Genomic DNA, 17,462 nt, shown 5'->3' with positions numbered 1-17,462 from the left:
CCGTGAGTGTCAGTAAGGCGCCTATAAATAAAATGTACATTTATTCATTTGGCAGACGCTTTTATCCAAAGCAACTTACAAGAGTTTTTTTGTATACAGTGGCACATTACTGTCATGACCTTCTGGCACTGAGATTCCAACCGGGAACCTTCTGATCAGAAGCCCAACGCTCTAACCACCAGGCAAGACTTTTCATTGTAAGATTTGAATACAAACATACATTCATCCATACATCTGATGGTCTTGTTTCTTAGTGTTTTAAAAAGGGGTCTTCAAAAGGTTCTTCCCGGCCACGCCATAGAACAATTTATAATCAGAACTTTTATCTGATACAAAGACGTTTTTGTGAAACAGAAATAGTGTTGCGACGTTTAAAAGTAAAAAAGAATTCTGTCATTATTAACTCATCCTCGAGTTGCTCCAAATCTGTACACATTTCTTTGTTCTGTTGAACACAAAAGAAGATATTTGGAAGAATGTAGGAAAGCAAACAGCTCTGGGGAAACATTGACTACCATAGAAGGAAAAATGACAAATAGTTGAGTTCAAATAACAAGGCAACCGATCACAAGAACGTTTCTGGGATAAATAAAGTCCAACCAAACTTAAAACATTATGTTCAAGTTAACCTAATGAACAACATGAATGGCTGAACATAAATAGAGAATATAGATTTATTCTTTAAAATTAAATCACATATATTTGTCTTTTACTACAATTGTACATGATTTCTGCCTCAGACAGATCAAATACCTGTTCAAACAGCTTGTGTTGTGCATTTATACCGGTTGTGCCATTGTGTCGTGTACTTACACCTCAACATTGAACACACAAACCTCAACCTTCATAAAACAACTCTAAACACAACAGATAACTAACAGTAACAACAATACTAAAGCATAAATGAATCCGGCAAGAACTAAAACACTAATCTTTGAAAGAAAAATAAATAAATAAACACAGAATTGAACATGCTGTGATGCATCTTGGGAATTTTCTAAATCTTGCAACATTGTTTGTTCAGATTACCCTGTTCACTTGAGAATCTAAAAATAATCTTTGATTAAAATAAACATGTTTAGGCTGATTTTGTTTTGTATATAGTATTTATAGTTTTATTTCATTAACACTGCATATACGAATTTACAGTCTGTCTGATATTTGACCTGTGTTTTGACTTTATAACCTTATATGTTTTGCTTATAGTCAATATGTTGACTATATATATATATATATATGACTTGACTTGACTATATGCAAAACAATCATTTGAAATTCTATGTTCAAGTTGCTTTCTTATCTTTGGGGAACGTTTTGCAGGTTGTGTTTGTGCCCCAGAGCTGTCTGCTTTTCTACATTCTTCAAAGTGTCTTCTTTTATGTTCAACAGAATAAAGACACATAAGCAGTTTTGGAACAACATGAGGGTAAGATGATGACAGAATCTTAAAGGTTCTCTTTAAAGGTTCCTCCTGGAAACATACCTCCAAAATGGTTCCTCTATGGTATTAAAGAACCTTTTGAAGCAATATGTTTGAGAACAGTTTTTAGTTTTAAGTCTGTCGGTGTAAACAGGCGTTAACTTATACTGAAATGTCAATACATGATATGCTTGTCTTTTAGTATAACTTCCTGTGCATCAAGCGTAATACTTCACTCATTTCAAACTCTGGTTGTTTCATACCTGACATAAAAACGCCTCCGATGCTCTACATTGTGTTTGAGAATGAATAATGTACTGCACTGTACAGGTACACGCCGCACTCGCACACCGGAGCTTTGATGAACACAAGCAAAACCACCCATCCCTCAGTGATGGACGTATGTGTCATATTAAGGGTTTCCTGAGCGTTCCGGAGACGCAGGATCTAGAGAGTGCTTGCATCTGCTATTCTCCCGTTTGCTCCGGCTGCAGCGTGAGATGGAATAAACACACGTGCACGGCAGAGCGACGCTGTCACGAAGCTTATCTCATCGTGATTAGATTACTGCAGTGGCCTCCTAGCTGACTGGCCAGCTGAAACCAACCACCTATGACAGCCGCCCGCAGCACACCTCTCTGTTCTCATCACTGTTTTGCATGCTGGCTGTCTATCTCAGATCCCATTGATAGATACGGCCGTATCACGCGCACATGCAGAAGATAGACGTGATACGTACACACAAACTGTTGGGCATGTTTGTGGTGACGACTGGTACCTGCTCGTGGTCTTGGGTGTAGGTCTCTTCTGCGTTTCTTTTGTCAAAAACACACACGGCCTCTTGTCTGGCTATCATTAAAGCTTTCTGTAGCGTCGTGTATTCTTGTGCTAACATCAGGTTGTCTTCAAGTGCTTTCTGTAGATTTGCCTGGAACAGATGATGAGATATTGTCAAACTCTGATAAACTCCTACATGTTATAATAAAATGCATTAGAAACCAGGACAGAGATTGACAGTTTTCAGGCATGTGATCGGCCAAGGACCAAAAGACACACAGAACCCCAATCGCCTCCACTCTTTCATTTTCCTAATTAATGTTACATGATTAAAAACAGGCAACTGTTTGTCAAAAATAATTATTTCTCACTTAGCAACACAAAAATAACTATTATAATTACCCAGCATATCAGTATCAAATATAAGTTCTAATGTTTATTAGTTTGACAGTCACCTCAACAATATTTAATCTAACAGGTTGATGCTTTGTGCAAATATCTTATACTAATGTCAAATAAGATGAGGTCCCCATGAGTAGTTTATATTAGGTCTACTTTGTTATTGTATCAGCAATAATTCATTAAAGTCCCAGTGAAATAAAAAATTACAATGCCAATTTTTCATGAAATAATGCAGCGTTTATTGCAAATAGTTTATCAATGCGGGTCATTCTCTTTTTAAATTTTTCATCAGTTAAAATCTGAAAATGCACTATCGTCCTGTAATGGCTTTCATATTAAATGACGTATGTTAGATGGCTTGGGCGGGGCATCCGTTAACTCCTCCCCTTCAACTGTCAGTCTGCTGCCAGTTCTTATACTTTTTATACAAACATTATGTTTTTATACATCCGATCAAATCGCAGAAAAAGATGAAAGCCACGCCCACTATTTTTCAATTCCATTTCACTCCAAAATGTGTCAAAATGCGGAAGTAAAAAAGACCGCAACTTCCAGTTCACGGGAACTTTAAACAATAATTGAACAGAAAAAGTATACTGTGACCACTAGATGGCGCAGCTACTTCATTTATATGGAAACATCACATTCCTGAATATTTTTTAGCCTCAAATCAACATTCAGATATTAAATAAACCAACAATGCCCATAAAACAGCACTGGTGTTTCAGTGAGATGATAGTTGGTTGATTTTTTTCAACCTTAGAGCTGAAAGATGAAATGAGTAAAAGAGTTAAAGACCGTTCAGGAAATGTTTGTTTAATGTCATTTGACTGCTATCCAAGATAAGTATCTCGCTTTGGATGAAGGATCATCACCTGCAGCTAAACCTTGCAAAAACCTTGCCAACCCAAAGATTCACCACAACCTTGCCATTCAACTAGGCTCATCAACGATTACACTGTCCAGCACAGACAGAAACCTGGGAGTGGTAATCGATGATCGGCTTAACCTCACAAGTCATGTTGCCAGCACCACCCGGTCCTGTAGATTCATCCTCTACAACATTAGGAAAATTAGACCTTTCCTATCGGAGCACTCTACGCAAGTCCTAGTCCAGGCTCTTGTCCTGTCCAAACTGGATTATTGCAATGCGCTTCTGGCTGGACTTCCTGCTTGCACAATCAAACCTCTCCAGATGATCCAGAATGCGGCGGCAAGAGTGGTCTTCAATGAACCGAAGAGAGCGCATGTAACTCCGCTCTTCATCAGGTTACACTGGCTCCCTGTTGCCGCCCGCATAAAGTTCAAAGCTATGCTCCTGGCCTACAAGATGCATCTGGACTACTGTTTCCTAACAGGGATCCTATTGATTTTATTGCTCTCACATGTCATCCACCAAGCGAAGACCACACCAACACACTAGCCTGAGAGAAAGGCCACGTCCACAGAAGAGTACGCCCATCAATTATAGAAACGCTGGGTTTGGAGATGGTTTGAAACTGATAGATAAAAGATGTCAAACATGAACTGCACGCTGTAAGTGAAACTAAGTCATATGTCTGTGTTTTGTTGGCAATCGGTGCACACGTGAATAATGTAAACAACAGGAAGGGATTAATGCGATGATGTGTTGTGTGCTCGTGCTGTAGATCCGTCCCCCTTGCCCACCTCCAGCAGATCATCTTTTTCCAGAAATAATTGTACAGCTGTATCTGTGTAATTGTGTAGCTGATTTATAAAAGACCTTATACCAAAAACAAGTAGTAATCATACCAGTAATCATGCAACACTTGAGCAAGAATGTAAACAAATTACAATAAACAACTGTCTGATTTGCTTGCCTCCCATCATCTGCACAAACCTCCATCACCATCCGAGGCCGAGAGAGACAGAGAGAGACAGAGAGACAGAGAGAGACAGAGAGAGACAGAGAGAGAGAGAGAGAGAGAGAGAGAGACAGAGAGAGACAGAGAGAGAGAGAGAGAGATTCTCTGTTCTACCTGGGAATGAGGAATAATGAAGTGTGTCTGGGCAGTAAAACGACCCGACGCTAAACTGATGAGTTGAACCCAGCGCTGAGAGTGCCACTAAACATGACAAATGCAAGCTATTGATTTAAAGCTTAATTACTGCGTGCGGTGCTGACAAAACCCGTATGATGCACCTCTGGAGTGTAAATGGGACCAAATTACACTCCACTGGCCGTAAGAAACTGATGGTGTTTGCACTTTGCATCCTACAGCTTCTCCTCTCACTGAACGTGTGACTTCATCAAGTAAACAAGCTACATGAGAATATGATGAGGGGATAAAAACTTGTGTCCGCCAGTTATGTTGAAAGTGTCTTGGATGATTGTGTAAGCAATTGTTTATGAGACTCGGTATCGTCGTGAGGTTTTACAGTCAGAGCAGGGAATGCAAAGCAAGGTTATTTTAGTTTACTTCTATAAAAAAATAAAAATAAAACGTCAAATGACCTAAAAAACTATTGGAAAAATATACTAACAAAACTTGGAATAAATTTTAATACATTTAAAGCATTACAATTATAATAATAAACTAAACTAAAATGTATTAAACTTATAAAGCCATATTAAAAATGAACAAATAAATAATATAATGACAAAAGCATATGACAAAGTTGAACTCAAATTGATAATTTAACGATAAAGCTAATTTAAAGTATTAATAAAAACGAAATAAAACTAAAATCAAAACTATAATAACTCAAATGTAAAGTTCTAACACCGTGTCTACACCGGACGTGAGGCGACGTTACATACGGCTTGTTCTAATGCGATAGTTGCGCCGCACCGCGCCACGGCCAGTGTAGTCAACATTTCAAGTTAAATTGGGTTCAAGGCCATTTAAAGAAAAAGAACATGGAAAAATGAGAAATATTTATTCTACGATTATTTTATAACAATCCAAAGAATGTTGTTTTGTCAACCAATCTTGAACGTTCTCAAAAGGACACGCGGTTCCCCGTTACGCATCAGTGTTCAGGTAAATCTGCATTAACATCTCATGACCGCATCGCCTCAAACCCGCCTCGGGTCAATCGGCTTCATCCCCGCACAATCTCTCTGTGTCGAAGCCGTTAAAAGACGAAGCATTTCCATTGGGCGATGAATCTCGCTAGCGCTTTATTGTTTCCAGTAAGAAGTCTAAAGAGACTCTCTGCTCTGTTGCCCTGCAGCAAGTTAATGGCAGACTGCCTCTATGAGGGAGGACTTTTAATTCGGCTCCTGTCTCGCACCAACAACTTGTTTGGAGTTTGCTGCTTCTGCGCGCATGGCGGATTAAGCCCCATTGCCTTTTCTTGTTTTGAACTAATGCATTCTTGATCACCGTTTAATGAAACTATATACCACATGGCGATTTCACATTAGATAAGCCATGTGAGACTTTCATCAGGCGCAGGGCTCTGACTGAGGCCATAATCCCGAATCTCGACTCCCCCAATAAATAGCTTTTTCCTTCGGAAAATGAAGCGATAATACGTGGGTTTCATGCAAAACATAACATATTATCTCCGACGGCAAATTATAAGGTGTCGTCAAATTATTGGTGAAATAAGTGTAGAGGTGTCGCACCGGGAGAGGAATGTCTCAGGAACAGGTGAATCATGATGGTACCTGATGCAGTGGTCTACATGCAAACCTTTGATATGTCAAGCAAACTCTAAAGTCAGCCCACATAAAAGAACTTCAACTGTATTTTTGCATGTAAGCAATAGAAAATATGAATTAACCTCGATGTCCTTCATGGCAGCCCGACGCTGAGCAAACAGAACAGAGTGAACCTGCACGCGTCGACACTTCCTCTCTTCACAGGAAGTCACGTCTTTGCGTAAGTTACCCATAACCGCCGCGGCTGTCCCATGTTTGAATGCTGCGGTATCTAACAGACTCCTGAAACGAGACATAAAAACACATTTTCTAGCAGCAACTGTTCTGTTGTGTATAACTATGTGGAGCCGTCATGTGCAGTATTTCTTACTTCAGCTTCTCTATGATCTCTGGCATAGCGCTGACGGTTTTCTCCATCATGTCTGAAGCTTTCTTTAAGCCATCAGACTTCACACGGAGCTCCTTGATCCTGTTTGACGTCTTCTCAGACCTCAGTGACACCACATGGAAACATTCCTAGTATAACAAACATCAAAACAACAAAACGAACAAAAGAACTTCATTAACTTGTCATTAACATAAACTGAACGTTAGGTCCAATATTACAGGCTTTTGCCTTTTAATCAACGACGTTAAGTTGACCAATCAAACACGTGTTAAGCGAAGCCAACAGTACTAAATGTTACAAATAAATAAATAACAAAGTTAACTTCTGTAAGTGTAGTTACTTGCATTCTCTGTGTACTGTGCACAAGGACGGGTTTAACAATTCAAATGATATATGATATACATTAAGAGTCATTTTTACCTTCACAGATGTAAGACACGTTTGATGTTCACCCTTCTTCTTCTCAAACTCATCTGAGAGGTGTTCATGTGCAGCGTGCACATCACATCGTTTTGCTTTTAGGCTTTCAATTGTCTGAAAAAAATTGAGAAAAAAAACAACATAAAGAAATCATGCATGATTTACAAACATCAGTCCATGTTTACTGTACCTGATCAATCACTTCGATGCATCTTAAAGTCAACAAAAAATTTACTGTTTTTATAAATGTCCCTTATTTTTTAACATTTTGTCATTTACTAGACTTTGTGTTGTGCATTCAACTCATTGGTGTTTTAATAATATAGAATATGTTAATTATTTCAAATAAACTACAGTTATATGTCAGATTAAAGGAACATTATCACAAAGCTTATTTCACTATGATTGACTGTACCTGTGTTCTCTCAGTATAGCTCTGTCTCAGTTTCTCCACCTTTGCCTCCAGCTGAGCGGTTGTAGATGAAGCTTCTTCAGACTTCTTCTGTAGCTCGATCTTCACTCTCTCACATTGTGTTTGTTCACGACTCAGTTCAGCTGCAACAGTGGCGAAATCTCCCTTACAGACCATACAAACACATTCAGTTCACAAATAATCCTGACATTACTCCATCAACCCTTCATTTGTTTTAGAATGTTCTTCATTAGTGATGTTTCATTTCACCTTGAGAATATCCAAAGTCTTCATTTCATCCATTATCTGTATCTTCATCACTTCTATTTGTTTCTAAACCACAAAAAGAGAAAACATTACAATAAAATCATCAAAATGGATCAGATTGCAAAGCATCCCATAAAACCACAGATGAGATCTCTTTATTATGTCAGTCTCATCACTCTTCAGAAGATTCTTTGATGCCATAGAAAAAAGGTTCTTCAGGTGATAAAAAGTAAGATAACCGTCTACATTAGAATTTCAGAAGAGATCTCAACAATGTGTGTATTAAAAGTCTGTAATCAAAAGTCATTAAATTGACCCAAATCCAGATTATTTTACCTCTACATCTACATTCACTTAAAGCCTGTGGCATACTTCTTTTTTTACGTGGACGCAAGCGAACAGCCGAACGCATGGCCTTACAAAGTATACGTCCTTCGACTCACAGGCGTACACACAGGTTTAGACGCATGCGCATTACCACATATTGCAAAGTTTTTTTTTGGTACAATTGACAAAAACTTTCCTTCATGCAGCGTCTACTGTTACCTTACGTTCAAAATACAGACACGCAGGTCACGCATGCGCATTCCATTTCTTGTAGTAATTAGTTTAACCACCAGGTTTCCACAGATATAAAGATTTTGTATGATTGTTTAATATTAATACGTATTAATAGCAAAGCTGTTAAGACATCTGGGCTACTGGATACAATTCTTACTGCTTTAGATGTATAGCTGATGTGGTTTTTTATTTTGGTTTGGTTATTTGCATTGTGTAATTATGTAGTTTATTTGAACTACTTGTACCATTACATACTGTAATTTACCGTATGGACGAATAAAAAATAGAATTACAGTACGTGCGTACTATTCTGTGGACTCTGTCTCCCGCACTGTACGCCGTCCCTCGCATATGTGTCAAAAGGGAACTTTACACCTCCATGCTCTTCATGCATCTAAACAACGCTCATATAATTCTGTTTTTATGTCCTCTAAGCAATTGTAGAAGAAACGTTTGAAGTTGATTCTAAAAGAAAACCCAATCAATCAAGTGTCTGAGCATTGAAAAGGAATCATCAAGTAACATTGCTAAATAATTGTAATAATCTTTACCCTGTTCCCGAGCTCCTCCAGATACGTCAGTCGCTCCAGGTGGCCCAGCTCAGCTTTGGTGCACGCGTGGTGGTCAGACACCCGGTCGAGTTCGTCTTCGGCCTGTTCTCTCAGCTCCTCGTTCAGTTTGATCTTCAGCATCAAGCGTTTACCGTCTTCCTGTAGCTGTCTCGCAGCGTGTTCACTGAAACAACAGCGCCACAGTCAAACAACATCACAAACATCCCACGGCCTGTCTCTGGAGACGGCCACAACACAATGTGCTGAGAGCTGACTGCCCACAAAGATGCTTGCGCAGCATTCAGCATAATTTAGAAGTGAAAATACACTCGTTTTGAGAACGGGACGCTTCCTCAAGACTCCAGTGCTAAAATAAAGACCATTGTGTTATTACGTTCCATCTTCAGTAAGTCATTTGCTGGACGTCTTTAAAACAATGATCTGTTTGCAACTTTGGCAAAGTGACTTTTGGTAATGACAGAATCTGATCAATGGTGGACTGTTAATGCACATCACATCTTTCTTCAGCTCTTCTTTGACCATTTACTACAACATCAGTTTACAACAGTGACCGTATTTGACATAAACAAAACAAATTCAACACAATTTAAACAGGCGCGTTCCAATACTATATTAGTTTATGCTGTGCATGGTGCTGCTTCACAGCGTTTTAATTTTGGTGGCGACGCCACACACACCTACACATTTTTAATGAAGTGGAATAACAGTTGTTGCGTTATTTCATGACATGATCTGCAGAACACACATTCTGTGTTGATAATTAAAGAATCCAGCACTCACACAACAGACCAATGAACCACAAGACATTTCCAGCTCATTTCTCAATGTTGTCATTTCGGTTTCAACCGCCGACATGGAATCAGTTCTAAAATTGTCCTAAATATGTATAAACGGTTGCAAGGTCCAGATTCGTACATTATTTCAATCATTCTACAGTTTTGTCAACATGAAACATGTGCGCTGCCCAGTTTACTTCTGTAATGTAGCTTGTGAATGAAAAGAAAACAAGACAAGAGCAACATTAGTTTTTGGAATAACGTGCACCGTGAACCGTAATAATTGAACCAGGGACTCCAAAGGGTTAAAGGCATAGTTCACCCAAAAACGACAATTCTGTCATCATTTACTTGCCTTTATGTCATTTCAGACTTGTACAACTTTCTTTCTTCTGCAGAACACAAGAGAAGATATTCACTGCCCACATTTTCCAAAATACCTCGTTTACAGGTTACATACATGACATGACAAGACGGTGAGTAAATGATTTTCCTTTTTGGGTGAACTATCCTTCTAAAATCCCTTTTATATGCATTATGTTTCGGTGAGATTTGTGTATGGCAAACAAATCTTGCCTGATAGCCTCTTTAAAATAAAAGTTTCAGTTTAACCCAGAAAGAGTTTTACAGTTTAATTCTGTAAGTCAACCTAAAATCTAAGCTTTTAAAGAAGGTCTCTATTGAACTATGACTCAATGTTTAAAGCCATTAGATATCAAGTCAACTTTGTGTCAAAGTCTTTATCACCGACACTTTGTGTGTGTCTGTATTTTTTTAAGCGTGAGATGCCACCAGGGATGGACTGGCTAGAAAAATCAGCCCTGGATTTTTTGGCACACATCGGCCCTCCACCATTTCTGTTAAGGAGGGCAGGGGGTTAATTCTGTCGACAGGCGGTGGGTTTCATGCATACCTGTCTTTGCATTGGCGTTCTGTGCATTCACACTTTCATAATACGTCTGTCTGAGCGGCCAAAGCATCCGTTCCGGCCCCAACGATAGCGGCCCTATGGGAACTAACCGGAACGCCAGATGGCCAGTCCACCCCTGATGCCAAATCACCACATTTCAAGGTGAAATGCAGATGTGAATATTGTGAGACAAACCTTTGGCGAATCTTTTTCTTGTAATCTTGGATTTCCAGTTTGCGATCTTCGTTTTCAGTTCTCAGGGCCAATAGATCACGTCGCTTTTGACTCAAGAGTGCATTCAATTCAGAGACCTTCTCATCACCTTCACCTTTCTGATAAATGAGAAAGAGCAGCATCTTATTTACAGAATCTATGTGTACCAGGATGAAAATCAAGCTTTTGTTTTCTCATGTGATATTGTTGAATCCAACATCTCTCCTCATCTCTCTCATTTTTAATGTGCACAATACAAATAGGCTATAAAAGACCATTTGTAGGAAATATCAGCCAGTGTTTGGTTATATTTACTGTATGTATACAGTATGTGTATATATATGACCCATTTCACCTGATCAGATTTAAATAATCTTTTTAAAACATTTGCACACGTCAAACAATTTGTACAAACTCAACCCTAACACAGCGCCACCTATGGTTAAACAAAGCTCGATTCCAAATGTCAATCCAGTGGAAAGTTTTCGCACTTTTCGAACACAGAAAAGAAGCTGCAAAAGAAACAGAGAAATACAAATTTAAAAAGGAATAAACAAACAGCTCAGGAGACAGCTGAGCGCTCCGCGGCTCGTTCGCTCAAGCGTACCTGTAATTGTGAAATCAGGGCTTAGACAAAATGGAGGCTCTACAAGGATAAACACGGCAGATCGGTGCAAGGAATTGTGGGGCTTTCCTGCCCTCCAGAGGACACGAGGGTTGACATCTCCAACACATCATTTCACCTCTCAACATCAGATATCAAATTCTCTAATGTGCTTTAATATGCTTACGGTGGTTTGTATTTGCGTCTGAAGTTGTAATAGTTGCTTCTTTCTTTGCGTGAATATCTCTTCTTTATCCTCCATTTTTTCTTTTAAGGTCATGACCTAAAAAGGATGGAGAGTAATATCCTTAGTTAGCTAATAAAAGATCATGGTATTACTGTGATAGATGACATAGAATGACATGCTATGATATCAAATTAGCAGTAAACAATATATTGATGTTGTTTTGAAAGCAGTAAAGTGGCTGGTGAATGTACAGGATTGTAAATGTGTACTGACGGCATCATTTCTGTCTGCGTTCTGCCTCTCAAACTGGCGGATCTCTTGCAGCACGGCTTTGATTTGGCTGTCTCTCAATCTCACTTTTTCTTGAGACTTTTTAATGCTTCTGTAAAAAATCTCACACTGTGACTGCAGCTGGTGTAACTCACTCCTGTAAAAGCAGAGAAAGAGAAATTGTGTGTCTCTCCTGTAGTATGTCTATAAAGCGCTCCATATTATAGATGGAAGGAAAGCGTTTGCCTTCATGAATATGTTTGTAAACCTCGCCTCATCTTGATAAAAGATGCAATGTTTACAGTGAGTGTCTTTGACGGACAGTTTCATCCAAAGCAATTTATAATGCATTCCAGCTATACGGTTTAAGAATATGTCCATTGTGTGGACTACAGTTTTGACTATAAAGTCAAAGAAAGCTTTTCAACCTAACCTAATCTAGACGAAGCGTTTACAGTTGGATTGATCACACCGCAGGACTGTTTAATGGAACCGCAAAAACAGCTAAACCATCTGTTTATATTGTACTGTACCCTTGTTGATAGAGTCTAAACATCAAAAAATGTCGGTCTATCAACAAATTTTCTATTTTAAAAAAGGGAAATAAACATGCGTTATGGATGTGAGAATAAAGGACGTGTTTTTTGGGAGGCGACAAACTTTGTAGGATTTCTGTGAAATGAAATGCAAAAGCCTGAAACAATAATCAATAAGTGGAGACGGGATGTCTATTTTTAAAACATAAAATAGTGACTTTAATTTCATTTTCATGTGTCCATTCATGAGGAATATAAACATACATTGTCTGATCCTTAAAATCCGCCCAATGATATTTTCACACATCTACCATCAGTTCGTAACATACATGTACACAAAGTTAAAAAATGTAATGTGAGATTTTTCTTTGTTTTATTCAAGCACAAAATAGCACTGCTTTGCAGAACGAAACAATTTTGTGCAAATGTGTGAGCAATAAAAAGATATAAAGGCATCGGTCAATGGTATGGATTTTCAAAGTAAGTGATGCTTTGGTATCGGAGGAAGGAGATTGTAGCATTTTAGTGACACCTTCTGTCTGGACCGTGTAGTGTAATAAAATGTAGATGTGATGTCACTGGAGTAGGAATGATACAATGTAACTCACAGTTTGTCACTCAGATGATTTTGTAATGTTTCAATGTCTTTGTTGGCGTTGAGTTTCTCTCGGTCGGCTCTGATCTGCTCCTCTTTAAACTCCAGCTGAAACTCTTTCAGATCTTGGGAGACATTCGTAAGTGTCTCGCTGGTCTGTGTTTGCAAACAGATAATCGACAGACAATGTTTATGGTATCATAACTATACAGCAAGGGGTGTAAAATCACTTTGGTAGAAAATGATCGAAACAATGACACACTTCAGATTGAATTGAATGATTTTGTTTGGCTCCGATTGAAAACTCTTCCTCTTCTTCATTTGTGTCTCATTGATTTAAGGTCCACCAAACAAACACACCTGACTTTCTGTTGTTCGGATGTGCTTCGTGATTTCCTCCTCTGTCTGGAGTCTCTCCTCCACAAGCGGCCCTTGTTTCCTCATGAAATCAATATCCTCGTTCAGACGGTGGTTCATCACCTCGGCGCGGGTCAGCCTGTCTCTCACCTGCGGCTGCTGATCTCTCCATCTTTTCAGTTGCCACGTCAGCTCAGCAATGTCTGTGCCGCAGGCGTCACGCTCTGACGGAGAAAATACAAGACGGACGGATCCAAAAACAAAGGTTTTGTTTTAAGTTTCGTGGCTTTTAAACCGTGTACCTTCATCCAAACTCAAGGAAATAAGTCAAATGTATTAACAACTGGTATTGATTGGTAATTGCCATAGTTATTGACAACTGATGTCAAAATACATTGCAGAACACGTTGTCTGGTTCGGGAGCTTACAGCCCTGCTGGGAATAAAATGGAGTAGAATAGAATAGAATGAGCAAAGAACAACAGCTGGGAGTAAATAGAAACCTTATAGAAGAAATCTAATAGAAAATCTATATTATATTATGATGACCTTTCTGCATTGCAATAGGAAACTCCTGCTGCTTCCAGTGAGCGAGGCCGTCTTGTTTCTTTAAAAGTTTCTTGACTTTCTCCTTCTCCTCCAGCAGGGCCTTCTCTGCATCTCTCCGGTCCAACTCAAGACGCTCGATCAAACACATAACCTCTGCCAGAACATCTACAGTGTCCCTCCAACCTGGAGTCAACAGCTCGCTCCCTATTCACAAACATGTCGTAAAAGACAAGACATTTTTCACACAACCCAAAATATTGCTTCAAATTTTCATCTTAAAAATTTTGCAAATGAAAGTGATGTCAAAAAGCATGAGGCCATGAATAAATCCACATTGTTTCATCTATAACGGCTTAAGTAGGGAAGCATGATCAATTATCGGCCATATCGTTGGTGGCTGATAAACGGTCATTTTTAATGTTATCGGCAGATAATAACATTTAGATCGATATATTACAGCCGATAAATCATAAATGATTCAACTTCTTCAGCTCCTCACAGTTCAAATCCAGCACAGTTCTGTCTTTCTGTCATTCACTTACATTGTTGATGTAGGTACAGTATGTAGGTACAGTATTTATGAATGTTTGAATTATAGGAACAAAAGCATAGCATAGCATTGTTTGAATCAGACTGCTGTCTGAATGCTTTCTGTCTTGAGATCTGTTAAGAACACTTCTGGAAGAACATCTATAGTTTGATCATCTTTAACTAGTGTAAAGTAGATTTGGTACATGATTTTCAGGGGAAAAAGAGATCTAACGGTTACCTTAAATGTTTTCATGTAAAGCAGTTGTGCACTTTTTGCGTTTTGTTTCAGTCTTAGGGAATGTAATATTCATATCTAGATACTGTATATCGGCCAATATATCGGTTAACGTTATGTTAAAGAATCATCGGTTATCGTTATCGGACAATATCATTACCAAAATGGACATATCAGTGCATAGCTTAAATGAGAAGAACGAATAAATCCCAGGTTAACTTAATGCATATTATGTTTCAAGTCCATCATCACCTTTGGCACAAATCCCCAAGACATCAACACACAGTTCTGCGGTGTCATCCTCATCTCTACCATCGCTAGATGCTACACATCTGAAAACACAAAACATATGAATAAACAAACAGTGAAATAATATTGTTTAACCTGAGATTGGCGTACAGTTATCACCTGATATCATGTTAACACTCTTGTATAATGGACACAGACATAATGAACGCTGACCGTAAATGGCCTCTTACTGCAATAATGGTTACAATGGATGAATAATTTGATATGGAAAACCCATAATGCTCACTTCCTAATGTTACTGTGGTTGTTTTCATTCTCTGTTTCATGATGAGCGTTACCACCCTAGAAGAGAAGACACATTCATTATGTAATGTGAGAGGAGACACAGAACATCCAACACATAGATACAGTCAGTCTGCCTGTGATCTGTGTGCTGCTACTGGTCTTCGTCTAGGGGTCAAAGGTAAGATCTTGCCTCTGTGTGGTTTCATGATTTGGTCAGTAATAACATTTATCAGTGTGTGCAAATGATGTTCGTATGTAAAGCTATATGTAGATTTCTTTTCTTAAAGAGTTACTATTGCAATGCCATTAAAATGGCATTTGATGCGGTGTGTAATGCGGCTGTGTGGATGTCAGCAGTCTTCAGCAGAAGCTGTAAAGCCGAAAGTGAACGAATTACAAAGTTATTGTCTTGGGAGTCGGGAATCACACGGACGAGTCAGTCAAGAAAATAACAGAAAAGAAAATAGAAAATAAAAGTGTTTTTTTAACTTGTATGTAAACTTGTTGTTGAACCAAAGTAGGACCTTAGAAATCACAAATGATTTACTCTTTAATAAAAATCACAATATCTGTGGGTCTGTTTGTATTCATGGTTTTACCCTTTGACCCCAGTTTTCCAGTTTTGTCTTCAGCTCTTGGATGTGACACACCGCTTTCTTCACACATGGTGTCGGAGTGTTAACCAGCGCACAGCTGCGTCGCCTACTGGAGCAAACTGTCTGCATCTCAACCTGCGCTGAAACATGGATTTTACAAATCTAGATTTCCATCTTGAATGTTGTACATTTACATTCAGTCATTTAGCAGACGCTTTTATCCAAGCGACTTACAGATGAGGAAACATTGGAAGCAATTGGAACAACACAAGGACAACAAAAATAAGTGCAGTAAAACTGGTCTCATATAGCCCACCATAGAGCCAAGGTGTGATTTATTTTGACAGAGTAGAAAAGAGACAGAAGTCGGAACTGATGGGTCAGGTGTAATACATCAAGAAACATGAAATAGCGTCGTAGGTCGTTTCACAATAGCATAGTTTGTTTTATTATTATAATCTGTCATATTTTAGGGTAAAAAGCTTTCCTGTAGCTCAGTAGTAAGAGCATTGAGATAACAACACAAGGTTGTGTGTTGGATCTCAGGGGATTGAGATACCTGTGTATAAATGTATAGGATAATGCAATGTAAGTCGCTTTGGATAAAATCCTCTGCTAAATGTAAATGTAAAACAAAGAATAATTGATGAGGGATGTAGGCCGGGTCTTGAGTTTCTGTAAATCTGTAATGGACTGGATTGTCACATGACTGTATTATCGATTCCAGACTGGGGCCAGGTGGTCATATAGGGAAGGGATTGACAAAAGAAAGACCGGTGACATCAGTGGAGGCAGAACCACATTGTTATATTTTCATGTCATATTAATTTGATGATGAATTTTTTTATTTAGAATAACACAAATTATTCACAAAACACCAGCAAAGAGAGATGTTTTGAAATAATGTGAACAGCCAACCATTCTGAAGCTCCATTGACTGCCATAGTAGGAGAAAATGAAGTGTCCCAGAACGGTTTGTGTTCCTACATTCCTCAGAATATCTTCTTTTGTGTTCAACAGAACCAAACATTACTCAAATGTGTTTCAGAACTGTTGGTTGCTAAAATGATTCCCAAATATCACTCGTTGTGTTCAACCGAACAAAGGAGTCCATACATGTTTGGAACAACTATAGGGACCGTTATTCATGACAGAATTGATATTTGTGGGTGGAGTATCCCTTTAAGAAAGTTAATATAGGGTTGATTATTTATATTATTTACGTGGTAGGAACGCTCCCTCACCTGAAGGAAGTTTGAGTAACTTTATGTCAGGCATCCCTCAATATCTGAAGGTAAAACATGAATCAATGACTGTCAATCAATCAATCAGTCAATATACAGTTTGACAGTTTGAGAAAATGCTGTTGATCATACGTGTGTAAAGAAGTTCACAGTATTACTGCAGCGGTTTGCCAGTAACTTACACTTATGTCATTTACCGGCAACCGTTTGTCTTTATCTTTACAGAAAAAAACCATAGAATAACAGCCTCATGCAAAGCATTCTGGGAACTAAAATTAAAACAGAAAAAACAGAAAAAAGTGTATGCGGATTGTTGGTTCCCAGAATGCTTTGCATGAGGCTGTTATTCTATCGTTTAAATACTTTCATGTTCATTCATCTTTGAACAAACGGTTGCCAGTAAATGACATAAATGTAAATCCACAGTGAATAACTACAGCAAACATGTTAACATGTATTTTAAAAAGGTTTTCTTA

The 17,462-nt window shown here is 38.5% G+C and overlaps 1 protein-coding gene across 1 annotated transcript in view; it reads right to left on the bottom strand.

Moving 5' to 3' along the window:
- ccdc178 (coiled-coil domain containing 178) overlaps nt 1–17,020 on the bottom strand; it is a gene marked incomplete at both ends in the record, with an annotated part of 19,571 nt that extends 2,551 nt beyond the window's left edge. Inside the window, 16 exons of the mRNA XM_079447667.1 lie at nt 2,199–2,348; nt 6,353–6,512; nt 6,601–6,746; nt 7,039–7,152; nt 7,454–7,615; nt 7,721–7,783; nt 8,830–9,013; nt 10,732–10,868; nt 11,814–11,967; nt 12,955–13,097; nt 13,302–13,522; nt 13,847–14,050; nt 14,865–14,944; nt 15,148–15,203; nt 15,746–15,882; nt 16,966–17,020. Coding sequence (XP_079303793.1) covers nt 2,199–2,348; nt 6,353–6,512; nt 6,601–6,746; nt 7,039–7,152; nt 7,454–7,615; nt 7,721–7,783; nt 8,830–9,013; nt 10,732–10,868; nt 11,814–11,967; nt 12,955–13,097; nt 13,302–13,522; nt 13,847–14,050; nt 14,865–14,944; nt 15,148–15,203; nt 15,746–15,882; nt 16,966–17,020 — 2,166 coding nt within the window. The remainder of the gene's footprint in view (nt 1–2,198; nt 2,349–6,352; nt 6,513–6,600; nt 6,747–7,038; nt 7,153–7,453; nt 7,616–7,720; nt 7,784–8,829; nt 9,014–10,731; nt 10,869–11,813; nt 11,968–12,954; nt 13,098–13,301; nt 13,523–13,846; nt 14,051–14,864; nt 14,945–15,147; nt 15,204–15,745; nt 15,883–16,965) is intronic.
- Nucleotides 17,021–17,462: the final 442 nt, after the last annotated feature.

Source organism: Barbatula barbatula (genome assembly GCF_947034865.1).
Source record: "Barbatula barbatula genome assembly, chromosome: 23".
Lineage (NCBI taxonomy): Eukaryota > Metazoa > Chordata > Actinopteri > Cypriniformes > Nemacheilidae > Barbatula > Barbatula barbatula.
This window is presented reverse-complemented; position numbering and strand designations above follow the sequence as displayed.